Raw genomic sequence first — 24,004 nt, forward strand, 5'->3', positions numbered from 1 at the left:
TGGGTAACAAACATGCTGAAAATTGAGCCAATGAGATAGCTCTGCTTGCCGAGTTCCACACTGTGGAAGGACAGAACTGACTACCTTGAGTTGTCCTCTGACTTCCAAACGTTGCCCACCATGCACACAAGCGTGAACACTCACAAGCATGAAAACAAACAAATGTAAAATTTTATATGGTAAAACATTAGAAACAGTTTTCTTGATTAATGTAAAGTACCAACTATCCCATTCCAGAAAGATGGTGCTTTTTAATATACATCTTTGTAGCTCTACAGTTTTCTTCCTGTCAGTTTCAGTTTTCTTACGTGAGTATTCCCAATAATTATATATTTTTTGTTAGTGTGAATGAAACCTTTTTAATTTTTTAAAATCAATTTTAGTTGTTTGTGGCACACATATTTCTGCTATCCATATATCTTTTCTTTCACTGTTTTGTTTTTAGAATAGGGCCTTATTACTTAGTTCTGGCTGGCTCCATGAGCCTCGCACATGTGATCCTCCTGTCTCAGCCTTCAGAGTGCTGGGATTCCAGGTGTGATCCACTGTATGTAGCTCTCTATCCTTATTTTCTTGTGAGGACAAGGTACAGTCCTCTAGGAGAAACAAAGGTCTACGAAAATGTCATATACTTAGAAAGTTCATACTCTATGCTTATCAAGGGAAAGCTGGATAAAGGTACCTCCAATTTCTTCTGATATTTTTCACACTCCAACTGGCACTGTGTAAGATTTCTTGCAGTTTCCTCTTGCAGGAGTTGAACACGCTCACTTTCAAAGGACTTCAGCTGACTCTGATGGAGAAATTCTGACACTTTGCTTTCTGTACTAAGCTGGAGTTCTCTGTACCTGCAAGAAGCAGAATGGTGATAGCCTCCCACGGAGGTGTGAGGGTTTATGAAAGCACAACCTCAGCTCTACTTCCCACCCCATCATATTAGGATTGCATAATTAATAATATATATTTACTCAGAAAAGCTTTTGTAATTTAGTAATGCATATGGATGGACACATATACTAAAATATACATTTGAATATTATAAAAAATGATGTACCAAACATCAAATGGTATATTTAACAACCCAGATAGTAATATTCTCTTCATTTCCTAAGTATAACTATAATAAAAGTATTCATAATTAACATATAAGTCACCATATACTCTAACAGTGAAAATATTCTATATTGATTGTGTCCTAAGAGAAAGAGAAGCAGATATATTGTATTTTTCACAGAGTCACTATGAATCTAGCACTGTGCTATGTACATTATTAAAATGCATTTATTTAAATATTGAACTATAACTGTAAGAGATAATGGGAATATACTAGACCAATGGTTGTTCTTTGTTTCTTAAAGAACTTTTAATTTCAGGGGAAGACAGGAAAACAAATGAGTGATAAGGATACTCTCCAGGTCAAAGGGCACACATGGAAAAGAGACCAGCTGGGTGCATGTGCCTGGGGGCGGAGCGGGGGAGAGAGAGAGAGAGAGAGAGAGAGAGAGAGAGAGAGAGAGAAAGAGAATGAATGAGAATGAATGTGTGTGTGTGTGTGTGTGTGTGTGTGATCTAAGAATACAGGCCACTTCACTTTAGCACACGTATCTTTGGTAAGAGAGTGTTACATGTAGGCTGGAGAAAGTTCCAGGTAGTACATACCATATATCCAGTACCAGTAAGGCTTTAAGAAAAAGTCAGCTTTTATGCTGTTTTGTAAAGCCCTAACATATTTAAAAACTTCTTATGATTTTACTAAACATACTGTTTTAGGGGTTGGAGGGACAGTGCACCAGGTAAAGTGCTTGCGGCAATGATTTGCTTACTGTGACTGTCTGTCTCAGATAAATGACTTCATATACTTACAGCTGAGTAACATGCGACTTTGTGGATAGGTCACATTTGTTTATCCATTTAACAGATGAACGCTTGGGCTGTGTCTGCTTTGGGGCATGAGCAATGGTACTATGAACATTTGTATGAAAGTTTTATAAACATGCTTTCAATTTCTTGTAGCTAAAATGAAACCCTATTAACTATTTGAGGACTTGCTAAATTGTTTTGCAGCAAAGAGCATGATAGTTTCACCACATTTCGTTGAACACTTATCAATGTCTGATTTATTACAGCTATTCTAATGGGTATGGAGTGGTACACATATATCATGATCAAAATGTTATTAATTTAGCATTTTACTGAAATGGAAACGTCTCCTTACTCAAGTCAAACAGTATTTAAATCCATAAAAGACATGAAATCACCTGGCATGATGTGATACACCTGTAATGTCATACTGGGGAGAAGCAAGCATGAGAGCAGGGAATTGAAGCTCATCCTAGCCCCCATAGCAAGTTCAAAGCCAACCTAAGTTACATGAAACTGTCTCCAAAAAAAAAAAAAAAAAAAAAAAAAAAACCCAAAAAACCAAAACAATCAACCCCACACCAACCAATCCCCACACCATGCACATATTGTGGAAACTTTTCTCTGTATGCTAACTTCAGTGCATATATACACTACACAACTGAAGTCGATTTGGATAGGTCACTGAGACTGTGAGGTATTGACCTTTAGGGTAATTTGTTTTAGAAGGTTAAGGTGAAAAATCTGCCTTTCCTGGGTTTAGAACCCTTGAGGTGTTTTGGTACCACTGACAGCTTCAAACAGGCAATTAGCCGAGCGCTTATGCACTAGCACACCTGGAAGCTCAGTTCAGCACTCATGTTCTTTCCTAGAGTAAAACCCGAAGCAGTAGACAGCAGCAGCACAGTTAGAACACAGGTAACGTAACAAAGTTAATCAACTGTCCAGCGGAAAATGATAAGTGTCTCCAAACATCTGATCTCCTTTAGGGACGGAGCTTCTCTAAAACCAAATGATCATTCTCAGCACCGATTTATTTTCCTGGTGTTTAGGGAAAGAATTGGCCTTCAGTCATTATGTCTTTACAATAGTCTTGACGACTTGACTTTGCTAAATTGAACTGTGAAGTGCTGTATCAGCACAACAGCTACCCAAGCCGGTCTAACTGAGGAGCGGATGAGGCCAGAGCTCAGCCTACAGTTTCAGGTAACTCCCACTTAACTTGTTTTGCTCACGCAACTTGTTGCATTCTTCTCTGTTGACTCAGACCTCTCATCTCGTCCTCTTCATTTGTAAACTTACTTGAACCAAGTCAGTACTGTCCGCACAGGAGCACCTTCATGTTTGGTGTTCTACTTCAGCAAAGCAACCTTAGGAGGTCAACTCTTCTATGCAGTAGAATCAGAATGCCTACCTGTCCTCAGCCATTTGGGCCTGGAACCTGACTCCATCTATTTTTATGATATATTTATAATCAGCTCTTTAGATAAGAGCCATCTATATATTACACACTACTTTAAAACAATAGTAGAAAGTTCTAGAAAGACTTTTACAGAAATTTAAGAGCTAGAAGAACAAAGAGAAAAAGCAGGAAGTTACTAGCAAGTTAACCGTCAAGAAATCTCTTAAGTTGGGGCTGTGGGAAGAGCAATAGTGTTTGCCCCGAAAAACGTCAGGACCTGGGTCCTATCCCTAGAACCCAAAGCAGGGTGACAAAGCAGGATGGGGTGGCCTATGCTCGAAATCCCAGCATTGGAGAGGCCAAGAAAGGCAGATTTTTGAGGCTCCCTCATCAGGCAACTTAGCATGCAAGGTGAAAAGTCCTGTGTCAACAAAACAGAACAAAACCCACAGATGGCCCCAGAAGAACAACTCTTGACTTTGTTCCTTAACCTCCATAGTACCTGCCTCCAAGTGTGTACACAGGCATAGCAAGCACAAATTAAGAAAAGGAAGAGCAATCCAGCAGTAAGGTCATAATTCTTAGGAACATTTATTTAGACTTTCTCTGTTTTGCTCTGCCTTTCATCTCTCCAGCTCTTTGAGAGAGCTTTTTCAGGTTCGGCTGGCCCTGGAACTCACTTTGTAGGAAAACATGACCTTGCACTTCCGATCCTCCTCTTCTGTCTCCCTAGTGCTGAGATTACATAGTGCCACTGTCCCAGAAAGCATGGATTTTGTCTTCTAACTCCCCAACCTTTCCTTCCATATTGGCAAGGACTACAGACTTGAGTACCCTGCTAATGAACCACATTCTTCTTAGTATGAATCTTTTACTTGATGTCAGTTTTTCAAACATATGATAAAAAACAGAAATAACTGGTTTTTAAATGTTATCTACAAAATGTTCATGGCTTACCCTACATTAAAACAGGACATGGATTTGAAACACAACAACATAATCTCATTTTGTAGACAAGCAGTAAACAAAATGTGTTTTAATCAGTGGTAATGTTCATGCAATCACCAGAACCAGGAAATGCTCCACACAGTAGGAACTTTCCCAGCAGTCTTGTTTGGAAGTAGGACACTGAGAAGGTCTAGACAGAGCATTTGTTTGTGCACACCAGGACAAATGAGTATAAAGAAAGAACATGGGGAGAGCTTCTGAGCCCGGGCAGGCTGGCAAAAGCTCAGCACAGTGGCAGCCTGAGGAAGACATTCTCAGAATGGCTACCTGCTTCCAGGGCTTCATGGATGGGCCAGTAGAAAGAATCCTAGGCCTCACAGTCTTGGCTAGGACTGGGAAATCCTGACTGTAGGGCATTTTAGTTCTAATTCTATAAGCAACTGGGGTCAAAGCCTTCTGAAAACCATTCTGTCCTTGAAGGCTGAGCTTCACCAGGCAATGTTCTCTAGCCTTCAGTGGATTTAGCCATAGGGAACGGGCTGATGAGGGCAGGTGCTAACCTGTCTAATACAGTGAGAGTTAGCCCTCACTCACAGGATGACTGCTGCTTCTAGTCCCATTATTGCCCTCTCCACTGCATAAGTAATTTATGAAACTTTTCTTGAATTCTGTAAGTAACTAAACCAATTCTTAGGATAACAACTTGAAACATTACAGACATCTTTCTTTACTACTACTTTCAAACCATTTCTCCTTGTAGAAATCATCAGTTACCAGTGTTCTTTGTCCAACCCCTCCCTTCTCCCCAAACATGCATGTGTCCTGTAGAGGACAGACTCCAGTCTCCTCTGTTACACAGTTGGCACCGTATCACAATATTCTTTATTTACACCCCCCTTTCCACGTTATGTGTCTTGGACTACTTTAAGTCTGAAACTCATCCTTTTATATTTGTTTACAATGTGAATGCAGTCATGATTAATTTCCTTTTATTTGCTAATTCTAAGCTGAGAAACGTTTAGATAGTGCTCAGCCATGCTGGTGATGTTCATCCGGCTCTAAAGGACACTGTAGGACCACAGATCTGAAACTCTGCTCCACTAGCTGGCTGAGGTGGCACACATCTTTAATCCCAGCACTTAGAGGGCAGAATAGGCATATCTCTGAGTCAAGGCCAACCTTGTTTACAAAGAGAGAGCTCCAGGACATCCAGGTCTATATGGAAAAACCTGTCTCAAAAACAAACAATGCCCCGCAAACAAAAAAACCCTTTGGTATACTGTACAATTTTATACCTTAAATAGCTATATTGACTTAAAATGCTAATAAAAGCATATAAATTATGACTTCCCCATATCTTTACAAATATTTTCATTACCTATATATACTTGCTATGTATATTTTATGAATTAAACCTTCAAATAGTGCTTGCCAGCTTTCCCTTTGATGTAAATTACAAAAATATTTTTATGTGCTGAGGATATCCACTTAGTAGTGGATGACTTACTTAGTGTTCATTCAGTCTTCAGGAAAACACATGCACACGTGGTATCCATGCCTGCAAGGCATGCGGTTCATGTGCTATCCACGTGCTATCCACGTGCTATCCACGTGCTATCCACATGCTATCCATGCTATAGACGCCTGTAAGGCTTACGTCATATCCACACCTGCAAGGAACGTGGCAAAAGCCTATAAATACCCCAGATTTCCCTTCAATAGAGGAGACAAAAAGACAAGAGAATATGAGAGAGACAATAAAGGAGAGAGAGACACAATAAATGAGACTTGAGACTTGATCAGACCCTCTGTCTTTTGTCTCCATTCTTCGAGTTGCTTGCCCCACACTCTCTCTCGCTAGACCCAGACCTGCAGAACAGAGTGGGCCGTTACAGTTTGGCCGCCCCACGTGGGGCAGCGCGGCCGCTATAATTCATTATCCTCACACATAGATACTAGCCGTGGAGGTTGCTATACTCACAAGAACTTAAGTTATGAGAAAGATGAACACATCCTAAAAAAATAATGTGATTGTAAAAGGATAGCTTGGAGAAGAAGGGCAGAGGGAAAATTTTACCTCACATGGTTTGATTTAGAGGTAATTTTACAAAAAGCAACTCAAATTTTTGTTGGGAGCCGACTTTAGTAGAAAGCGGCTAGATCAACTTTGCAGCCATCTGGAACCATATACCCTGATGAAAGACTTGGTTTTCAAAAGCCTATAACAGCTGAAGCACACTCTGATAAATATATTGTTTATCCCACATAGCTTGTTTTGCTGTTTAGTGACCTCAGCTGTATGGTGCACGTGGTAAAGTGTTTTCACCTGTGTTCTCCTGCTTGTGTATATAAATACCTCAGAATTCCCTTCAATAGAAGAGACTTGATCACACCCTGTCTTGTCTCCATTCTTCACGTCGCCTGCCCCAAGAGCCCCACTCTCTCTCTCTTGACCAGAGCACTTAGCCCCAAAAGCGTTGAGCAAAAGCGTTGAGGAAGAGCACGGCCCGCAACAAATTTTGATAAGGCAAATTTAATAAATAGATATTAAGTACTTCTTATTTAAATAATTTTGTTTTGACTTCATATAATGAAGTAGTAACTGACTTTAAAATAATTATGCATAAATTTAATATTAAAGTAATTATTTTCTTAAATTATAATTTTACATATTATATATTTTACATATATAAATTATAAGTTTACATACTATTTAACAAGAAAGATTTCCCATTGTTCAGATTATATACTAATGTAGCATATTTTACAAATCATGGATACTAAGCACATGCTGTACCATTGAGTGGCATTCCCTAGTCCTTAAAAAGGTACACTATGTCCTCAAGTATAGTATAAATAAATCTTTAAAAAAATTACTGTTATATATAATAAGATTAGTACTAAAATGAGTACTACACATGCAAATGTTTTCAATATAGAAAACTTAAGAATTAGTATGTCTGAGTAGCCAGTTCTGGCAGTATACACCTATAATTGCAGCAGTTGGCAGGTAGAGGCGGGGGGGGGGGGGGGGCAGGAGTTTAGGGTTATCCTTAGTTATATAGTGAAGTTCAAGGCCAGTTTGAGCTATTTGAAATATTGTCTCAAAAGACTCCCAAACTAAAACTAAAAAATAATTACTGTTGATTAGGAATTCACTTCATGCTGATGTTAAAATAGAAAATACTATATGAGATTATGCTTTTGTCTAAACATACCTAGAAAGCAAGTCAAAAATTTTATTGAAAATTAGGGGAGCAATTATAAGAGCTTAAGTATATACACATAGACTTGTACACAAAGCTCTGCTCACATAGGTCTTCTTCCCCTCTGCACTGTGGAATTTTACAAACTGAAGAGCAATCAGGTAAGAAAAACTCCCAACAATGTGGCAATAATGACTGCTATAGGGTAGGAGAAAAGCATTTGAAAGGCAGTTGGATATTTGTGCAAACGTTTCTGTCACTTACATTTCTTCAACCAGTTAGCTTCTCAGCTGAAATACTACATCTGTCATTTTTGGCTTACAAGCTAATTCTTAAATGAATGTGAGAGATGGTTTTTGCAGAGTTAAAAAACGCTGAGTATGTTTAACAACTGTACCATGGACTTATGAGAATTTCAAGCATGCATTTAGAGTAATTTGATGCATCTATCATATCATGATAAAATAAAATTGTAAGCTCATCAGTAAAACAAACACTATGTTGTAATATTTGGCAATTTTGTTAAGGCAAAAAAAAAAAAGGTATGTGCAAATAAAAGTACTTAACTGAAAGAAATACAAAAAAAGAATGCTGTTTTTAAAATAAGCCAGAGTGTGAAGGACATAAACTTTTAGGGTAAAACATTTTATAACACTGTTTGAATACTGCTGCTTTCTATTCTGTCTTTTCTGGAACCATGACAACACCTCAAATGTCAGCCTGAACTATCCTTTGAGCAAGAGTATTTACTGTATTTGTGCTTCACAGCACACAGTTCCATCCCATAGTCCTTTCACTGTGTATGTGTACAGGGCTAAAGAGAGAGAATAACACACACACACACACACACACACACACACACACACACACACACGGGCTGATCTAAAAACATCATTAGAAGAAGCACGTGTTGTTTTCTGTGGCAGCACATGCCATAACACATGCCTATAGCACATTCACATGCCTATAGCACATGCCTATAGCACATGCACATGCCTACAGCACATGTACACGCCTATGGCACATGCTATAGCACATGCCTTTAGCACATGTAAACGCCTATGGCACATGCTATAGCACATGCCTATAGCACATGCACATGCCTATAGCACATGCCTATATCCCAGCTACTCAGGAGGCAGGCTTGAAGTCAGCATGGATGACTTAGAGACCCAGACTTAGGAAAGGAAAACAAAACACAACAGGTGAGAGTATAGCTTGGTGCTTGCTTGCTGACCAAATAAACTAAGGTTCAGTCCTTAGTACGGCCCCATCAAAAGAAAACAAGACAGAAGCATGCTGAAGGCTGCTTTTATGATAGAGACTGTGAAGCATTATCAGTGGCAGGGTGGAGGGAAATTGAGTACAAGGTATGGGAAAACTTAAGAGGGACTAAGCAAGTCATGATGCATTGGTTTCTGGAGAAAAGACACGTCCTATAAACCTTAACTTAGCAAGAAATGGCCCAGAATTGCAGGAGACTGGTAAATTCCTCACTGGGGATTTAGAAATCAGAGTCCTAGGTTTTAAAACCTCTTACATTTGGTAACCTTGATCACTCACAAGATTTCTTTCCAAATAGAAAGAATGACCCCTGAGCTTTGTTTTATCTAGTGTATTTTGGGAGGACCACCTCAACTAGCTGCAGAATTTCTAAGAATCCACCTTAATGGCTCTGCCTTGGACCAAATAAAATCTCAAGGACAAAATAAAAACAAGAACAAGAACAACAATAACAACAACTAAACATAAAACTACTCAAGCTCAAGTTAGGGGCAAATGAGTGAGCTAAGTCAAGCAAAATGGTGGCGATGCTATCCAGTACAATTAAATGCTTGTTTCTAGGAGGCAGAGATCTTGTCTAGTTCATATTTGGACTCCTAGCATCCAGTATATCAGTGGGCACGCTGGAAATTCATAATGAATTTTTGTTGAAAAAAAAAAGCAGTCCTATTACCTGACGATGTCAGGCATTGTAAAATTAAATTGTTAACTAGGCCAATAGCAGGCTACAACACAAAAGCAGATCTGACAAAGGGCAGTCTTTCTTTTCTTTTCTTTTCTTTTCTTTTCTTTTCTTTTCTTTCTAGAGTATGACGAAGCTAGTCCAGTTAAGATGATCATTTCCAGGGTTAGGTGTCAGTATCAGATAAAAACAAATTATAGGGAAAGAAGAAAAGAGAAAACAAAAATGATTACAGGTTAGGTATGACTGAGCTATAAAAAAAGATTAATGTTTCTAAAAATGTACAGTTTGGATAATGCTGATCATGGTACAAAGAGACATGACAACATTTTAGAAACATTTAAAAAACAGAAGAACAAACAATGTAATCTGACAGAATCTAAATTCTGTTATGAATTAAACTTAGTGCAAAATCTAGGCAATTTTAATAGCCTAAGCAAGTCACTGGCCTACTCCCAAGAACATGACAGACTCTACGACGTCAACAAAGAGAAACCTGAGAGTAATGCAGTTGTCTCTCCCTTCTCCTCTGACATCACATAAGACTTATGTTTACTTTTGATGTGCTCAGTAAGGTGCAGACTTCATAATGTTGAGTCTCATTTAAAATAGAGACAACAAGCAATGTAAACACCTGGAGTTGACAGGAAAGGAACTTTAGGTTCATCACACAATGAATAAAGGAACCAGAGTAAAGCTACAACGACTTATTTCTAACAGTGAAGATGCAGTCACAGAGATTTTCATCATGTGTGGTATATACACAGTTACAGAATGCTGGGGATGTAGCTCAGTTTTCTTGTCTAACACAGAGAAAACTGTAAGCTCCATCCCCACCAAAAAGAGACAAAAATAAAAAGTACTCATCAACAGTGAAAAAAAATAAGTTCAGCTACATGAAATTTTCTACTTTATGTCCAATTGTGGAAACACACACACACACACACACACACACGTGTGTATACCTGTATATCTAGGTGCATTTGCTTTGCCAGTCCATGTGCATATGGAAGACAGGCTGAGTTAGGATATCTTCCTTTGTTGCTGTCTGCCTGATTTCTTGAGACTGGTTCTCTCACTTAACCCAGAGCTCATCATTTCAGCCAAAACTGCTGGCCACTGATCTCCTGGGGACATGCCTGTCTCTGCCCTGCAAGCCCTGAGGTTACAAATATGCACCATCATGTCTGGCTTTTTATGTGGGTGGGGGGATCTGAACTCAAGTCCTCATGCTTGCACAGCAGATTCTTTAGCCAGTGAGCCATCTCCGAATCCCAACAATGTACTAGACTTTAACATTACTGAAGGTTATTCAACACGAGGGGCTACAGAGATGCTCAGTGGTTAATTGCACACAGTATGCTTGCAGAGTTTGTGCAGCCTGAGTGTGGTTTCCCACATTCATGTCCAGTGGCTCACAACCAACCATCTGTCTCTTCTGGACTCCACTGGTTTCTGATTCATACATGCAGACTGCCCCAGCCACACACATAGAACTGAAAATAAAACATTTTTAAAAGAGAATATTCCAAATGATATGATACCTGCAAATATTAACAAAATGTTTTAAATACAAAGTACAGTTCTTACAAATAAAATTCATAAAAAGAAAATAAGTCAAAATAACTTTTCCACAATTCACAGCTTTTCATAATTATACACAAATAAATTCCAAGAACTACTATAGCTATCATTTCATTGAAAGTTTATAAAATGTTTAAGCCATTAACTTCGATAGTACTGTAATGTTTTCTATCATTGCAGTTATGTGGTTAGGAAGCTGTAACTTGTAGCTCCAGCATGGCACGATATATAAGCTACAAGTGTTCTACCATGTAAAAGTGGTAAATAAGAACTGGCATAGCAATGCACAAGGCAGTAAGGGCTGTCTTAGGGTCACTATCGTGGTCATGAAACACCACGACTAAGGGCAACTCGGGGAGGAAAGGGCTGATCTAGATTTCCCTTTCACATCACTTCTTATCACCGAAGGAAGTCAGGACAGAAACTCAAACAAAGCAGGAACCTGAAAGCAGGAGCTGATGCAGAGGACATGAAAGAGTGCTGCTTACTGGCTTGCTCCCTGTGGTTTGCTCAGACTGATTTCTTATAGAACCCAGGATTCTCCCACAAGGACTGGGCCATCCTAAATCAATCACTAATCAAGAAAACACACTACAAGCTTGCCTGCAGCTGCATCTTATGGAGGCACTTTCTCAATTGAGGTTTCCTCCTTACTGAGAGTGGTACTATTAGGAGATGTGGCCTTGTTGAAGGAAGTGTGTCACTGGGGCTGGGTTTTGTTTGATGGTTTAGATGCTCAAGTCAAGCCCAGTGGCTTACTCTCTTTCCTGCTGCCTGCTGATCCAGATGTAGAATTCTCAGGTACTTCTCAAGCACCTATTTACAGCAATAAAATGCTAAGACACAATATTTGAGTAGTCTATAGATGTTGAATACTTTCTACAAATAAGAGAGGCATTACTGGTTTAATTGGACTCTAAAGAACACAGGAACTAACCAAATGAAAAACTGGCTGACATCCTGATTTCCTTTAAAAGCATTTATTTCATAGCTTCAATTTTTTAGAAATTAAAGACTGGTGTCTTTTATTGAAAAATCGAATTTATAGTTTATAAGTGTCATTTCTTTAGGCTCAATATAGAAATCAGTGAATTTTACAACATGCATTTCTCATTTAACATCTATTTACTGGTAGATCAAGTATACGATTAAACTAATGGTAAAAGGCAAGTAAGAAAGAACATGGTTTGTGGTGCTTTTGCACAGAACAATCCATTCTTGCAAGTGTGAGATTACTTACTATAGTTTAATTTTCCTGTAAGCTACTTCTGTAAGCTGTCTCAAGGTTCACATTTCATTGAGCCTTATATGTATATGAATTATTTGCAAATAAGGGAGGCTTTCCATTTGTAAAATGAAACCCAATTTTCATGAAAATTTTAATAAACATCAATTAAAAAACCCATGGATTGTGGTGGTTTCAATAGGTATGGCCCCCATAAATTCATGTGTTTGAATATGCTTGGCCAACAGGGAGTGGCACTGTTAGGAGGTGTGGCCTTATTGGAGTTAGTGTGTCACAGGGGAGACAGGCTTTAAGGTCTCCTATGCTCAAGTTCTGCCCATTGTGAACTACTGTCCCCTTCTGCTGCCTGCAGATCAAGTTGTGGAACCTCGGGCTCCTCAACAACATGTCTGACTCCTTACTGCCATGCTTTCGACAATGATGATATGGACTAACCCTCTAAGCTGTCGTAGGCATGTTGTCACTTCATAGCAATGGAAACCCTAAGACATAGATATATATTTTTTAAGTGTGAAAATGCATGCCGGGCGGTGGTGGCGCACGCCTTTAATCCCAGCACTTGGGAGGCAGAGGCAGGCGGATTTCTGAGTTCGAGGCCAGCCTGGTCTACAAAGTGAGTTCCAGGACAGCCAGGACTACACAGAGAAACCATGTCTCGAAACAAACAAACAAACAAACAAACAAAAATGCATGAAACTCACAAGAGTTTGAATTGCTAGCAGCTAGCGTATGTGGTAAGTTTTACATAAGAGATTCCTTTAGAAAGCATTATAATGGGGAGTTATTACTCAGCTGCATGAAGCAGCCTGAACAGAGCTAGTCAGAGCGTGATCTACTTCTTTATCCAGTGGTCCACTATTGTGAAGACACACCATGACCATGGTGGCTTTTTATAAAGGAACACATTTATTTGGGGCTGGCCTACAGTTTCAGAAGCTTAGTCCGTTCCTGGCATGGTGGGAAGCATGGCGGTGTGCAGGCAGATGTGGTGCTGGAGAAGGAGCTCCGAGCTCTACACCTAGATCCACAGGCAGCAGGAAGAGACAGGGAGCTACTAAGCCTGGGCTGAGCATCTGAAAACCCAAAGCCCACCCCTGTGCCACACTCTCTCCACAAGGCCAGAGCAACCTAATAAAGCCACACCTCCTAAGCCCTGTCAGGTAGTGTCACTCCCTAATGACCAAGCATTTAAATATATGACCTTATGGGGACCGTTTTTTCAAACTAACGCAACTTTTATGGTTGTAAAAATAACACCTACATATCTTACTTCAAAATTAACTAATTGAATGATAATAATAAAGAGTAGTTATTGAGAACTTCAAATTGCATAATAAATTACATTTAATTCTAATAATTGTATGAAACACAAAATTATATATTGACCCTCTTTCTTCATTTCCAGCAAAATACTAATTAACTTTTGAGACAGTGTCTTGCTATGTAGCTCAAGCTGGCCTGGAAGTGTCTGTCTACTCTATCAGATGGACGTAATTTCATTGTGCTCTCTCTCAGCCTTCTGAATGTAGGGATTACAGACACGTGAAACCATTAGAAGATAAGGCCTTTTTGGAGTAGGTGTGGCTTTGCTGGAGGAAGTGTGTTACCAGAGGGTGGGCTTTCAGCTCACCAGCTCAAGCCAATTCACTTCCTGCTGCCTGTCAATGTGGATCTAGCACTCTCACCTGCATTTCTAGCACCATGTCTGCCTGCATGCTGCCATGGTTCCCACCAGGACACAAATGGACTCAGCCTCTGAAAGTGTAAGCCAACCACAATAAATGGTTTCCTTTATAAGAGGTGTAGCCATCATAGTGTTTCTTACAGCAATAAAACCCTAAGAGAGAATGTTTTCATGTGTAGTAATGATTTTTATAAAAGGAAAATGAATGCTCACATAATTGACATATAACATAAAAGTATGTTTCCCATAAACATTTATTAAAATAAGGGAGAACAAAATGTATGCTTAAACACAAATTATTCTAAGTCTCATCCAATAAGACAGCTAATAGAGCAAATTTTGTCCCATAACTGTTTCATAGAAAACAGCAATTAAATAGTCTAAGTGATGGTAAACACACTTGTAATGTCAGTACTTAGGAAATGGAGGCAGGAGAATTTTGAATTCCAGATTAACCTGGGCTACATAGAGTTCAAGGCTAGCCTGAGACAGAGTATGTGGTATGAGATAGAGTAGGTTTGGCCCCCATAGACTCATGTGTTTGAATGCTTGGTCCACAGGCACTATTAGGAGGTATGGTTCTGTTGGACTAAGTGTGGTCTTGTTGGAGGAAGTGTGTCACTGTGGGGGTGGGCTTTGAGATCTCTATGCTCAAGCTCCTCCCAGTGTCAAATTTCAGACCCCTCCTGGCTGCCTGCAGAAGACAATCACCTCCTTGGCTTCATCCTGGTTCCTCCATCACCAGGTCTTCAACAGGCTGTCATGCTTCTCACCATGATAATGGACTAAATCTGTGAAATTGTGAGCCAGCCTCAGTTATGTTTTCCTTTGAAAAATTGCCTTGGTCATGGTATCTCTTCTCACCCTATCCAAGACCGAAGAATAATATTCTGTGTCAAAATACCAAAGGCTGGGATGATGCTCAACAGATTTTCCTAGCTTGCCCAAGGCCCTGGGTTTTATCCTTACCACTGTAAAACCAATGAAGTCAATATAGCTTGCCTCAAAATTTATTTTAGTATTGTGTGGGAGGAGCTAAGGTGGGAGGAGTAAGGTAGAAACAGGAGTAAGGGAGGAAGGGGAGAAGGAAGAGGAGGAGTAAGGGAGGAAGGGGAGAAGGAAGAGGAGGAGTAAGGGAGGAAGGGGAGAAGGAAGAAGAGGAGTAAGGGAGGAAGGGGAGAAGGAAGAGGAGGAGTAAGGGAGGAAGGGGAGAAGGAAGAGGAGGAGTAAGGGAGGAAGGGGAGAAGGAAGAGGAGGAGTAAGGGAGGAAGGGGAGAAGGAAGAGGAGGAGTAAGGGAGGAAGAGGAGAAGGAAGAGGAGGAGTAAGGGAGGAAGAGGAGAAGGAAGAGGAGGAGTAAGGGAGGAAGAGGAGAAGGAAGAGGAGGAGTAAGGGAGGAAGAGGAGAAGGAAGAGGAGGAGTAAGGGAGGAAGAGGAGAAGGAAGAGGAGGAGTAAGGGATGAAGGGGAGAAGGAAGAGGAGGAGTAAGGGAGGAAGGGGAGAAGGAAGAGGAGGAGTAAGGGAGGAAGGGGAGAAGGAAGAGGAGGAGTAAGGGAGAAAGAGGAGAAGGAAGAGGAGGAGTAAGGGAGGAAGAGGAGAAGGAAGAGGAAGAGCTAGGAGGAGAGGAAAATGAGAGAGAAAGACATGGAGGCTGATGTTTGCTTGTCTGTAGCAGTCAAAGGTAGTTGGTATATCTAGGCTGGGTATTGGGTTACACTTCTGATTGTATGGGCATCTTGTTATTGATCATTACCAAATATATAAGCCTTTGGATAATCTAAGCATTAGAGTCTTATCTGTACCGAGCCCATGTGGTTGGCGGGATAGCCTGGGCAATGCCCCGCCTTGCAGAGACAGCGTGGAAGATTAGCAGAGCCATCTCCCATGCTGGCATCTTGTGGGTGGCAGGGCTGGTGTCTCTGGCTGGCTGTTTCTAGCTACAGTGCGCGTTCAGCTAGGCAGAGCCGCTGCAGCCTAGACAGTCAGATTGACTGGAGGCCGCTTTTTTAAAATAATTACTACAACTCTTGATGTTGACAGTCATGAGGTTTGTAATGAACGTGATAAAAGTTACGGGAGACTGGGCTAGGAATGTAGCTAGCATGAGTAGCCAGCGTGCACAAAGCCCTTGTTATATCTCATGCACTGCATAAACCTGTCTCAGCAGATGGTACAAGCCTGGCATCGTAGCACATAGAGACAGAGGCAAGAGGATTGGACGTTTAAGTTCATCCTCATCTCTACAGAAACTTCAGGGTCAGTCCAGGATACACAAGACACTCTCAAAAATGACATAAAAAATAAAATGGAAAGTGACTTTTAACTTACAATAAATATATGTCATAAATCACACAAACTCAAGTCTCTGAGATGGCATTTTGCTCAAGAGTTAGTAATTTGTTAAATAGCATGCCATTAAAGTTCAGAAGATAATTTATACAAATATAGAATTTTAATTACTACTAAAATTAGCTGATAGAAAATTCTGGTTGAATTTAAAAACAAAATGTTATTTCAATTAATGAACCCATCTAAATCTGTAATTCATGTGGATTAAAAGGTTCATGTGTGAGTTGAACGGCAGCTTCTCATAGGACCTGTCCAGGCCCCAGCTCCAGGAATATGCAGATAGTGTCTTATTAGGAAAATCGATTTTTTTCGGTGTGATTAAGTATGTGAAGATGAGGAACCTGATCTACATTACATGAGTAGGTAATAAATGCTATCACAAGGATCTTATATCCTATAAGCACAGGAAGGCAAGAGCAGAGCCTGCAGTGAAGATGTGGCCACAAGCCAATGAATTCAAGGAACATCTGGAGTCCCCAGATCTGGGAAAAACTAAGAAGAGGACTTCCCTAGAGCTTTTGGAAAAAGCAAACTGGCACAAAGCTTGGTTTCCAATTTTGTCATGTTTAGTATATTTGAGTATTTAGTGTATGTGAGAGTATAAATTTATTTACTGGTGCTGTATAATATCATACATATTTATGCTTCACATACTGTTTCATAAGCTTAATATAATCCTGCAACAGGCAGTACAATTGAACTAGAAACAGAGAGAAATTTCTTTAATCTAGAGGTAGTGGTACAAAACTGTATTCCTACAACCTGGGAGTTAAAGCAGAGGAATCAGGAGTTCAAGTACTGGCTACAAGCCAGTTTGAGGCCAGCCTGTGCTCCATGAAACACTATCTCATACAAATAAAACCAAACAACAACAGAAACAAATATCAGATGTCTTTCTTAATCCTAGCTCTGCTTCCAGTAACCGTGTAACTCGGGAAAAATTACACAGTCTCTTTAATGTCTCCCATATTTCAGACCTAGTGGAATATATTCTTTTTTCACTTACTTAAAATAGATCTTTTTTTTATCACCTAACATATCCTGATGATAGTTTTCCCCCTTTCTACTTCTTCCTGTCCCTTCCTCCTCACCTCCCATCCAGGTCCATCCCCTTTCTGTCATCAGAAAATAGATTTCTAAAGGATAATAAAATATAATATAATAAAATAAAGCCAAAACTAACACATTGGAACAGGATTAAACAAATAACTAGTAAGAGAAGAGCCCAAGAAAAGGCTCAAGAAACAGATATAGGCACAGAGATGCACTCATTCACACTCAGGAATCTTGTAAAATACTAAACTGGAAGCCATAATATATATGCACAGGACTTGGTGCAGACCCGTGCAGGCCCTGTGCATGCTACCTCAGTCTCCGTGAGTTTATATGACTTTTAATCTATTTCCAATGATAGATTTTTTTCAACTCCAAAGTTTTATGAACTTTAAAGTATTAAAAATAGTAAGACATTGTATAAAGATCACAACATCAAAAAGTATATTATTAAAAATTAATACTAGATAGGCCAGCCAAATTAAGTATGTTAGAAGATTTATATTGCTCTATTAAATGGTAAATACAAAATTCATCCTGAGTAAAAAAAATAAAAATCCTCTACACACTCATTTACTTTGTGTGTGTGTGTGTGTGTGTATGTGTGTGTGTGTGTGTGTGTGTGTGTGTGTGACAGGGTCTCACTGAGTAGACCAGACTGGCCTCATGCTCACAGAGATCTGCCTGCCTCTGTTTCTATGTGGTGGCTCAGTCATAGCTTTTGCACTCCTGTAGTTCTCTGCCCAGTAAGGTTAGGGTCTATGTTTTGTAACCAAAATAGAGTCTGAATAAAAACTAAAATATTACCTCCAATGTCAGCATCACAAAAAAAAAAAATTATCCATGTAGAATATTTCCATGGTGCTAGGCATGGTGAAGAGTTCAATATGTCCTATCCACGGTAAGTTATAACTTTTTTTGGATTCCTTCTTTCACTAAACACTACTACACAAGTCACAACTACAGCTTATCAGGTATCGCTTAGCATTTGTATATAATGAAATTTAAAGACGGCATTTTTCCCTTCTTCAAAACACACAGTTCCAATCAATCCTGCTTCCTTTTTACTGAAAGAACTGTTTATGATGACTGCAAAACTTAAGTATAATTTAGAAGCTGTGTCTAAAATTGGAAATAATGTTCATCTAAATATGCCTGCCAAGTTTAAAAATGTATTAGGAGTTAAATTGAAACATGTTGAAAATGAGTCATTGTAGACCAGAATATACACTGTAGGAAATAAGAGCTCATTTACAAGTGGGAGAAATACACTCACACTTCATCTCTGGTAATTCTCTGGACTTTCCTTCCAGTAAATAACATATTTTAAAATAATCGTGGAAAATATCTTACTTTTAACTTTAGTTTTTAGGAGTTGATTTAGTTAGCTGGCATTTCAATTTTTTTTAATATAATTTTTTGGGAGTGGGTATGTTTATCAAATGTAAATCTATGAAAATATCCCTAAAGCAGCGGAGCAGTAGCGTTTGTAAGGCGAGCTGTGTAAGTGCATGCTTGTCCTCTCTGCTTTTGTTCAAATTCATAATGAATGGCTATGACTCTAGATTTCTTAGAAACATCCTAAAAACATGTATACTAAACTGTGTATTGTCTATAACTTTCAAACATGATGTTACTACTAAGAGGTCCTCAGGAGAGCAAGCACCTGGCTCCCTTCTTAATACTCATGTATTCATCTGCTCTAACTTACCTTCTCCACTGTGATTAACACACTCTTATTACGGAGTTTGCCTGAACTTAGACCAAAACATGGCTCCAGCTTAAAAAGAGACTATGACATGAAGGAACCTGAAATCTGGGTTGCATTACCAACACATTCTTAAGCTAACTAGAGAGATACACACTTACATCTACACCTATGTTACATGTGCTGTTAAACTGTATTCAATAAATTATTCTGATTAACAGCACCAGTCCAGACTGTTTCAGTTTTCTGAGTTCTTATTCCTTGGTTTATTAATTTTGAATTGAGCAGGAATTGTAAAATAGTTTGTCTGCTCAGTACCTCCATAATCTAGGTAATTTCCTTTTTTCTAAACCATTTTATAGTTTGTGTTTGTTTTGAGAGTAGCCCACAATGGCCTTGAACTTATTACCCTACCATCTCAGCCCTATGCTTGCCTTCTGAGTGACTGATGTGTGCATCATGTCCAGCTTCAAGTCTTGTTTTTATCAAGTGATCATCTCTGGAAGCAACCAAGATATTCTGGCACATCTATGCAACTGAAGATAGGATAATGAACTCTTTCCCTCCCTCCCTCCCTCCCTCCCTCCCTCCCTCCCTCCCTTCCTCCCTCCCTCCCTTTGTTTCTCTATCCTTCTTTTTTTCCTTTCTCTTTTACGCTTTCTTCTTCTTTCCCTCCCTTCCACCCCCTTCTTTCTTGGCTATCAGGTGTATAAGGACTAACTTTCCTGCCTGCCTTGTGGCAGTGCTGGGCTCGACTCTATAGTTTCTTCCATGGTTGGCAAGTGCTGAGAATGATTTTAGGCCTCGGATACTTGAGCAGATTTTACTGCCTACACATTGTTACCAGAAATTCTAATTCCCCAATAATTATTTTAAAACAAATAGTATTAAGTAGTTTTAGAACAGCTTTATAACCAGCATTATTTTTGCCTCTTAAACTAAGTCATTGCTAATGATCTCCTGTCAGTCATGGACATGAAAGAATAGTTTCTTACTCAAGCTGCATTTCTTTCCCACAGATACCTAGTAAGTGTGTCATATTTATAATTGTTAGGAAAGTTATGTTCAGTCTTTCTGGATTAAAAAAATGTCTTTGCTGGATGCTTTATTAGCTGTCATTTATTATAAGATCTGGCCTTGCTTTCCCCCATTCCCTTTTGGCTATATGCTAAATATGTAGGTTATAGTCCATCACTGCAAAGCAGTCAAGATGGCATGACTTGAAGCAGCTAGTCACAGTACACCCATAGTCAAGAGCACCCAGGTTGGGTGGCACATGGCAGGAGGTTCACTTGGGTCTAAGAGTTCTAGGCTGTTGTGGGCTACAAAGATGAGGTGTCCACACTAAGTCTCACATCAATAAAGTGACCTCCCAGCAGTAGGGAACCATCAGATTGCCGAAAAAAAAAAAAAAAAAAAAAAAAAAAAAAGTCAGTCAGAAGTAGCCTAGGCTGGAAACAGAGCAGGTCATAGTCATGAGATCAATCAATTACCATGCATGCTCACCCTCAGCTCAAGTTCTTCACTCACAGACAGTTCAGGATCCATCCCTTGGGGAATATTGCCACCAACAGAGGGGATGCTTTCTCAACCCAGTTAGCACAATGAGGATAATCTCCCACAGACATGTTCATAGGAAACCTCATCTAGACAGTTCTTCATTGACAGTCTCTTAGGTGATTCGAGACTGTATCAAGCTGATTAGACTAACTACCAGACTACGATATACTTAACACATAATTATTATTGTAACTATTTGGTATGTAGTATTATAGATATTATATATAAATGTTATTTTCTTTTGCTATTGAGTCCTAAGTTTAGTTCCAATTTATGTTTGTCTCTACTTACATGAAATGAATACGCTGATATTATACATTATCCTTATCAATTAAGATTAACTTTTATATACATTATAATGATGGTAGTTAGAGCTTATTTTATATTAAAAGTTCACTGCCTCTTCTTTCATGCTTGGCATTTTGATTTATGAGTTCTACAATACTTCCTCTGATTGGTGAATTACAATTTCAAACAGGGTTTTCAGGGTAATTGGCATCCTGAGTCCTCACTAACTGGTCCCTTCTCATCACTCTGTATAAACTCCTCGGAATTACAGTCTGTTTTAAATATTGGTGTTTGCATACTGGTTATTTGTATATTTTCTGATTTGCACCATAGGAACGTTGTTATAAAGACAAAGACCCTTTCATTTTGCTAAGCCCGAAGTGTAGTGCCTGGAAACAGTGCTTTGCTCAAACTGGATGGTCAAAAAACACTACTAGAAATAAACAGAGCGGACTATGGAGGAAAACCCACACGACCAGATTTGTTTTCTTAGTAAAGGGCTTACACAGCCAAGTACTTCACTACTGTTCCCTAACATTCACGCTTGAGACACAAAATGACTGTTTCCTGTCTTCTCCTCACTTCCCCACAATCCTTGACTTCTCATTGCAGAACCAGGTAATGGATTTTCCCTCTTTCATTTTATTGTGTTTGTTTCCATTTTGTACCTGGCTTTCTAAACACAGATTTACCCTGCTTAATCCCCGTGTCTACTGCCTTTCCTCTGGTTCATTTCCTCACTTGTTCCTCTTATTTGCTACTGTGTGTTTATGACATCTTTCCATTACCAATTTGGTTTCCTGCCCTCCCCAACCCAGTGCATGATTTCTCTTTCATTACTTTTAAGATTGCACCATCATCCTTCTATGCTATGTATCTTACATCATCAGGGTTCCCCCCCCCATCTTGTTCTATTGCCCAGTTATTAGTTTCATGAATCTTGTGCTTTCTTAAAAAATTTTTAGTTGTGACTATATTATAATCCATTTTTTTGGTTCCTAAAATAAATCTTTCAAAAAAATTTTCTCATCTTTTATAGCTTTTATATTAACCATGTTAATTCTTTTCATCGCCGGGCGGTGGTGGCGCACGCCTTTAATCCCAGCACTTGGGAGGCAGAGGCAGGTGGATTTCTGAGTTCAAGGCTAGCCTGGTCTACAGAGTGAGTTCCAGGACAGCTAGGACTACACAGAGAAACCCTGTCTCAAAAAACCAAAAAAAAAGTTCTTTTCATTAAGAAAGATTACTGTTTGAGTCTCTACATCCAAATAAATGAACAAATTTGTCTTTTAGACTTGTCTTTTTCTGATACATCTATCATCATTCACTAATCTCTGACTGGAAGTGATTTTAGACAGGTACACACTTATCCCCAAATAGTAAGAGAGAATGAGACAGGCACAGAGAGAGTCTCTCTGCAACTGGAAACTCACACTGGACTATTAATTTAGAAAGCACTGGTGTATCTCACCCACACATTTTAATGACTTAAGAATTTTTTTATTGATATATTGTGTGTATGTGTGTGTCTGCCATGAGAGGCCATTGGGAGTCACAGGCAACTGTAAGCTGTTTAATGTGGTTATTGGGAACCAAACACAGGTACCCTGAAAGACCAGCAAGTTCTTGGAACCACTGAGGGTATTTCTTGGGCTCTATTCATGGGAACATTTTAAGAACTTCTAGGGCTGTGAGGTGGCCATGTGGATAAAGAGAATTATCACCATATCTGTTGACCTAGGTTTGATGTTTGCAGCCCATATGGTGGAAGGAAAATCGAATTCCTGCAGTTATCCTTTACTTTCCACATGTGCACTGTGCCAGTGCATGTACTTGTGCGAGAACACACATGAGCCATACACACAAATAAATGTAAAATTCCCCTTAAGATCTTTCTTCTTCTGAGCTAACCATGATGGGACACACTCTAGCACTCAGACAGTGGAGGGAGAAGGGGCAGGAGGAGTTCAAGCCCTCCCTTGGCTGTATTTCTAATTCCAGGTCAAACTCTGTCTCTGCTTTTAGCTCAGGTCTCTCTGGTCTCCTCACCCTATACAGATAACAGCAATTCATTTGGGAAAAGGAAAATGGAGGCTGAGCTAACATAGTGCTATTTGGGATTAAGAGGTGGGACACAATCGGATATATTTAAAAATTAGAATTTACATGGTATGGCTGTTACACTCAAGTGCCAGAGAGGGCCTATCTTTCACTACCCAATCATGGTACCCCCTTGCCTCCACCATAATTTGTTATTATACATTTAACACAGAGTAATTACCAAACTTAACAATTATAGTCAAGCAATTATATAATTGTTTTTATATCCTTAAACCAGGTCTTAGCAATGGGGATCTTGCCACTGTACCCATAAATGTACAATACTGTAGCACAGCACCTGGGTCACAGTAGTAGGTATCCATAATGATTCGTTGTTTTAATCAATGATATGGAAGGTGAGCATGGGAAATAGCAGTCATGAATTACCAGTTTGTTCTTCAAGTGCCTGAGCAAAGTTCTAGATAAGCATCCAGATAAGAATGCTTGATGTGCGGCTAAATCAGTTATGAGATACAAGGTACCATTGAGTTTTTTTAACCATTGTTGATTGGACCTTACAGCACTAGAGGTGAGTAGAAGAGGCCAACAGAATATCTATAATTCTTTTATGTCTTTAGAATATCTTTAACATTAAACAATACCTATACATTAAATGAAATACCTATAACATTAAATGAAAATGAACCACATGCCATGAAAGCAAACTGGGGAAGGTAAAGAATCAAGATGAAGAAGACTCTGAGATTAAAGAAGACAGAGAAGGGAGGAAAGAATGATAAGCTCTCAGGCTGCAGCCTGTACCATATTCACAGTACTATGAGGTCAGTGAGTGACTTAGATAAGGGCACCAAGCACCATGCCTGGAACCTTCATGCAGGAAGAAGAGAACAATTCTAGAAGCTATCTTCCGATCTATGTATGATTAAATTTTTTTAATGGTACTATGAAAGAACATTATTGAGATAATGGATAAAAACATAAAAAGCATTGCTGTAAGCACAACACTATCAAATGTTCTTGCATTAAAATATGTTTTTGGAGTTCTGTAAGAACATTTTTTTCTTAAGAAATACATCCTGAAGAGATAAACA

The 24,004-nt window shown here is 39.2% G+C and overlaps 1 protein-coding gene across 4 annotated transcripts in view; it reads right to left on the bottom strand.

Moving 5' to 3' along the window:
• Pibf1 (progesterone immunomodulatory binding factor 1) overlaps positions 1 to 24,004 on the bottom strand; it is a 159,803-nt gene that overhangs the window by 75,376 nt on the left and 60,423 nt on the right. For all 4 annotated transcript variants that reach the window (XR_013109239.1, XM_076930667.1, XM_076930668.1 and 1 more), the window contains exon 11: positions 683 to 848. Coding sequence is in view for 3 of the 4 variants with exons in the window: in XM_076930667.1 (XP_076786782.1) it covers positions 683 to 848 (166 nt within the window). In the remaining variant the exon portion in view is untranslated. The remainder of the gene's footprint in view (positions 1 to 682; positions 849 to 24,004) is intronic.

Source organism: Arvicanthis niloticus, chromosome 3 (assembly GCF_011762505.2).
Source record: "Arvicanthis niloticus isolate mArvNil1 chromosome 3, mArvNil1.pat.X, whole genome shotgun sequence".
Taxonomy (NCBI): Eukaryota; Metazoa; Chordata; class Mammalia; order Rodentia; family Muridae; genus Arvicanthis; species Arvicanthis niloticus.